At 32.2% G+C, this 6044-nt stretch overlaps 1 protein-coding gene across 1 annotated transcript; it reads left to right on the plus strand.

Moving 5' to 3' along the window:
* Window positions 1-605: 605 nt before the first annotated feature.
* LOC146946898 (heme oxygenase 1, chloroplastic-like) lies at window positions 606-3963 on the plus strand. Its single transcript, XM_085744711.1, has 4 exons — window positions 606-1115; window positions 2523-2746; window positions 3421-3528; window positions 3702-3963. Exons 1-4 carry the CDS (start codon window positions 689-691, stop codon window positions 3792-3794), a joined length of 852 nt encoding a protein of 283 aa, XP_085600837.1. The 5' UTR covers window positions 606-688; the 3' UTR covers window positions 3795-3963.
* The last annotated feature ends 2081 nt before the right edge of the window (window positions 3964-6044 follow it).

Below are 6044 nucleotides of genomic sequence, written 5' to 3' on the forward strand. Positions count from 1 at the left end.
ATCGAATTGGCTTTCTATTATAGGATCCAGAACAATACACAAAATGAATGCCTTTTGCATGTTGACCTTCACCGAGAGAAAGCAGTTTTGAATCTCTACAAAGAATATGAATAGATGTCCACCTATTGCATCTGTGGGCCAATCCATTTTGATTTTTTTCTTTTTAGGCAGTTTTGAATTTGGTTCTTAGTTAGATAAATTTGTTTTTTTATCAAACAAAAACAAATCTACAATTTACAAAAATTTCTTCCAGTAAAATATTAAAAATAGAACGGTTCAAATTCTGAATATTAAATCTATGGTTGTAATTGTTTAGATTAATTTAATTTAATTCTGGTCCTAGTTATACACTACGAATCCTCCATGCCAGGCACAAACACAGCTGCTCATTGATTAAAAACCAATTTCCAATGCTTATCCTCATCACTATCTCTCCATACTCTCTTGCTTCCTATTTCAATCCACCATCCTTATAATTTAACATTTTTACACACACCCCCTTAATTTATTTATTAATCCATTTTAATTATTAATATTATTTTATTCTCCTTTTTCTTCAACCCTACTTCTAGGTTACTCCAACCTTCATTTTCAATCTCACAATGCAACACCAATATTAATTTATTCTATCAATTGCACATCAAACATATAATACGCCGTGCACTCAACAATTCTTCCAAACCAATCCATGGCGTCACTAACACCTCTCTACCAAATCCAATCCATTTTTCATTATAAAACCAATTACCCCCAATTCTCAACTCATCAATTCCGTTCCAATTTCTTCTTCCAAAAGAAACTCTCATTCTCCTCGTTTAGCAGGATGCCTCCTATGAAACAATCGACGGTTATTATCTCGGCGACGTCAGCAGCGGCGGAGAAGAAGCGTCATCCAGGTGAGTCAAAGGGGTTTGTGGAGGAAATGAGGTTTGTGGCTATGAGGTTACATACAAAGGACCAGGCGAAAGAAGGCGAGAAAGAAGTTACAGAGCCTGAAGAGAGAGCTGTCACAAAGTGGGAACCTAGTGTTGATGGGTATTTGAGGTTTCTTGTTGATAGCAAAGTTGTTTATGATACTCTTGAAAAGATTGTTCAAGATGCTGCTTATCCTTATTGTAAGTTTTCTTTATATCATATTCTTCAACTCTAATTCTATTGTTTATTATTATAGAGTAATTTTGAATGTTATGTGTTTTTATGATTGATATTGTTGAGAATTAGGATTGAAATTAGTTCTTGGTGATATCTTAAAGACATAAAAAAACATGATGTAGTTTACAGGGTTGTAAATAAAGGTCCACGACTGCGAGCTGGACTGCGATTGACTTCGCATTTGACCACAATTCTCTCCAATACTCCATCCGTCCCAAATTAACTGACTTAGTTTGATTATTTGCACTATTCATATAATATACTTTGACTATAGTTTCTACCAAGATATAAAAACAAATCGGTCATATATAAGATATTGTTGGATTTGTCTCGATGAATGTTTTCAAATTTTAAATTATTAATTTTTGCTAATAGATGATTAAGAAAATTATTAAAGGTTAAAATTGTGCATTGTCATGTGTGTAACAGTTAAACTTGTCAGTTTATTTGGGACGGAGGGAGCATCAAAGATTGCATGTGACTTGACTCCAACTAATATTACAGAAGCTTTTTAAAACCCTGATTGCTAACCAGATTATGATGTAGTCGTGAAAGTATATGATCGTATAACCTGTACTTGTTTAAAATTTGAGAAGAATTCTTAAATCTTGTTTGGCATTTGATCTTTGAGAATGTTTCTTATTTGTCCCTACACTCAATACTACGGGATGGAATTTTTTTTTGTGAGATTTACATGGAGGGAAGTGGAAAGCCCCACAATCTTGTTTGGCAAAATGGTTGATATTTCACTGCAGAAAGTATTCTCACTGAACAGGATCAGTTCCCTAGTACTACCATCTCAAACTCAAACCTATAATAATAGCTCCTTAAGATTGAAAAAACTATTGTGCTTCTCTATGTTTTTTTTTTTTTTTGTCTTTTTGCAATTTTAATATGTAGTGTGATATTTTTCCCAGTCGAATTCTCCTTTTATCACTGGAAGATAAAATTTGAATTTAATTTACATCTGCAGCTGCTTCCACCATTGAAATTTTTCCTGGAGTCATATCTGTACTTTTGAAATAACTGGGCAGACCATTGAAGTTTTTCATAGTTGTCTTGTCTTTATCTAGATACTGTTCAGATTGATCGATTGTGCATTTTGATTATCTTACGGTTTTGTTTGGGATTGAATTATAGTAATTAACTGCAAAACAATATGATTGTTCTTTCTTAACTGTATCTTTAAGCTTCTTGATATCTAGGGCTTGTTGTTAGTTCAGATAGATTTTATTTTCTAAGTGTTTCATGCTGTTACGGGTATAGATACTTCTTTTCATATCCAGAGAGAACTGTTGAGTTTGTGTTCTCGGGTGTACTAAGGTTCTCTGTTAATTTAATTATCCAATTGGCTGGTGTTTGTTGTGTAGATGCTGAATTCAAAAATACTGGATTGGAAAGGTCTGCAAGTTTGGACAAAGATTTGGAGTGGTTCAAGGAGCAAGGTTATACCATTCCCGAACCTTCATCTCCTGGTCTTACTTATGCTCAATATCTTACAGATTTATCTCAGAACGACCCTCAAGCCTTCATTTGCCACTTTTACAACATCTACTTTGCTCATTCAGCTGGCGGTCGAATGATTGGGAAGAAGGTAACCATTTGCATCTAGGCTAAAAGAGCTTAAATCACGCTGAGCAACACATTGATTATATGTAGCACATATTTGGTCGAGTATCTTTCACGATTAACAATATAACACTTTTTATGCGAGGATATTTTCATTTTAATCTTGATAGATATCTCCTTAGAGATGTCAAATCATACTTGATTTTTTGATGAAATGGTGATGTTTTGACATTCTTTTACATGGTAGTTGTGTCACATGTTTACTCATATGTTTCACATCGCTCAGCATGAAATACTTTGTTTGGTGGTATTATGGGCATTCTGATTGTAATTACACAATATTCTGAATTAATGTGTACATGATTTAGATTAGTATATTCTGCGCCTTTCTGAAGCATTTTGATTATAAGCTGTTTAAAAATTTCAACAATACAAACAACTGACTCCTTAACTCTATGCATAAGTATGGTTGCCTACTACTTCTTGGGTAGTTGGATATGTAAAGTTTCCGGAGTAAATCACGTTTACAGCACTGTACATTCTTTTCATAATACTAGTATATGAAGTAATACACAGCAAGCATTTGATATGTTTCAGTCATTTTTCATCTGATGTTGGCAAAAAACTAATAATGATTGTTGACTATTCCTTTTTTACACAAGAATAGATTTCCCTTCATTCTTACTTTTACTCTTACAGATTGCTGGTCAGTTACTTAACGACCAAGCTTTGGAGTTCTATAAATGGGATGGCGACCTTAAGCAGTTGTTGCAGAATGTGAGGGACAAACTGAATAAAGTTGCTGAAGTATGTTTCATGAAAACTCTTAATTATTTGCATATATTTTCCTCACAATCTTGTGGCATATAACCAATAAGTTGATTTCAACTTTTTCTTCATGCCTAGGCTGCAAAGGCTAAAGTGATATTTTTTTTTCCTTGAAGTTTTTTAGTGATGGTAATCCTTTGTTGTTTCTTTAGGAATGGACTCGAGAAGAGAAAGATCATTGTCTGGAAGAAACAGAAAAGTCATTCAAGTTCTCAGGAGAGATTCTGCGTCTAATTCTATCATGATAAGGGACCAGCTATCATGTGTAATTAGTGTGTTGAAGTACATGGCATAAGCCAATGCCAATAACATTGTTTCATTATATGTATATATATAAAAAAAATGTTGATCTTATATGTACTGTTCAATTTCAATTTGCGATGGAATAATAGCATTTTGTTGATTACTTGCTGACATTTTTCTGAAGTGGTGCTTTTTTATTTTAGATACTGATTGCTGAGAGAACATTTTATGGATGGCTGCATTGAGCCAAAATGTGCTACTATAATATCAACATGATTTTAATATGAACTTCTAGTTTAACTCATCCAAATAGTATTATGATTAAATGTGTTAACCAAAAAATTCTTAAAATGGGATGTAGATATATAAGTGGTGGTACCCAATATGATCAAAATTTGACTTTCCTGGTCCAATTCACTTATTCCATCAACTTTATTGGCAAGATGTAAAGTCGAATATGAAGAAAAAAGCCAATACTTTGGCATCTTTTACTCTGCTTAGAAGCTGTACCCTCTAAAATATATTTCTATAGATAATAGGTTATGAAACTTCTTTTTAAGGGGGAAAAAATAAAAAATAAAAAATAAAATTCAGTTCGATTTCTCCACCTTCTCATAACAAATTGGAATTCTTTCTAACTCGAAGGAAAATTTCTCCCCGATCGGGTTTAATTAATTGTCACAACTTTCTCTAATTACTAATTTGGATTAAATAAACAAATTTCAAAATATTACTCCCTCCGTTTCAAAATACATGTCCAATTTTTGCAATATGCACTATTCACTTGACTTACTTTGACCATACTTTTTAACTAATGTATAGATACATATATTAGCATGTAAGATGTTGTTTGATTTGTCTCGACAAATATTTTCAAAATATTAAATTTTTATAATTTTTTACTTTAGATAATTAAAGATATTAACAGTCAAAATTGTGCATTGGCATATGTGAAGTGGTTGACTTGGACATGTATTTTGAAACGGAGGGAGTATTAATTTTTCGACGGTAATTTGAAAACCCCGCTTCGGTTCTTAAGGATAAGGAATCACAAATGTCATATTAGTCTTGGGTAATTTTAATTTGGACCACTTGAAGTATTGGTCCAACTTAGACCACTTTTATATACCATTAGATTAAATCATCCCATCAAGTTTTATCATGGTTTATCTACACCAAATCTCCCTCCATATTTCTCTCTCCCTAATTCTCACATTGCTCTTTCTCTCTCCCTATTGGTCACGTATTGTATATAATATTATAAAGGAACAATTTTTTTTTAATTTCTCAAAATGGTGTTTTATTTGGAAATTGGATGCCCAAGTAGTAGATTTGCAATAAGATTGAATATCCACTTCTCATTTCAAACAGTTCAATTAATTAAGAAAAACTGATTTATTTTATTTTAATATTTTGTTTAAACAGTTAAATTAATTAAGAAAAACTAATTTATTTCATTTTTACTATTTTGTGGTTTTCCAGTTTGTATGAGTTTCTCTATCCTTTAAATCTCTCAAGAATATCCAGAATTTCTCTATTCGATTTTTCTTTTATTTTCATTTACGAAACACAAAGGTAATGTTAGATAAACAAATTTACATATTGGGTGTTCTTAATTTTTGTTCTTATTTATGTTGTTTGTGTGGTTGCAATAAAAAAAAGAATGAAAGGGAAGAAGAAACACACAACATGAAAATGGAACAACAACAAAAGTGAACATTGGCATGTGATTCTTTGAGAGAGAGAAGAAATTGAGAGTGATTTGGTGTTGACAAAACATGATAAGCTTGGTGTACTGCTTTAATCTAATGGCGAAAAAAAGTGGTACAAGTTGGACCAATACTTCAACTGGTCCAAACTAAATGCACCCGTTAGTCTTTATTACATAGGCTTTATGCGTATTGAAGGTCTATTTTGACAAATTTAAGCATATACGGGGAAGAGCAATCTTCTGATATGTAAATTGCAAAATTTGATGGTGAAATTATAATCTGTTTTTTGTCCCATGACGCAGTCTGATTAGTAGTGATAATTTAATAACAATATTTCTCACATCATTGCTTAATTCGGTCAAAATACAATCCACAGGAATACATTAAACCATGGAAAAACAATAAATGCAAACTGAAATGCAAAAGACCAACCGAGGAAATGCTGACTCTGCAGTTTTGTTTCTTTAGCTACAGCGTACAAGTATTCTTGTAACTCCAATCCGGACAAAACAAACAATATTGTAGTTATCAAATAATGTG

This window comes from Medicago sativa, chromosome 2 (assembly GCF_051527215.1).
Source record: "Medicago sativa cultivar Bolivia chromosome 2, Bolivia_mono, whole genome shotgun sequence".
NCBI classification, from domain to species: domain Eukaryota; kingdom Viridiplantae; phylum Streptophyta; class Magnoliopsida; order Fabales; family Fabaceae; genus Medicago; species Medicago sativa.

Bases quoted from the DNA above. Each gene is read 5' to 3' on its own strand.
- LOC146946898 (XM_085744711.1), top strand. From the start codon at position 689: ATGGCGTCACTAACACCTCTCTACCAAATCCAATCCATTTTTCATTAT. The intron at 1,116-2,522 runs GTAAGTTTTCTT...TTTGTTGTGTAG, and splicing joins AGATGCTGCTTATCCTTATT to ATGCTGAATTCAAAAATACT. The intron at 2,747-3,420 runs GTAACCATTTGC...TTACTCTTACAG, and splicing joins GTCGAATGATTGGGAAGAAG to ATTGCTGGTCAGTTACTTAA.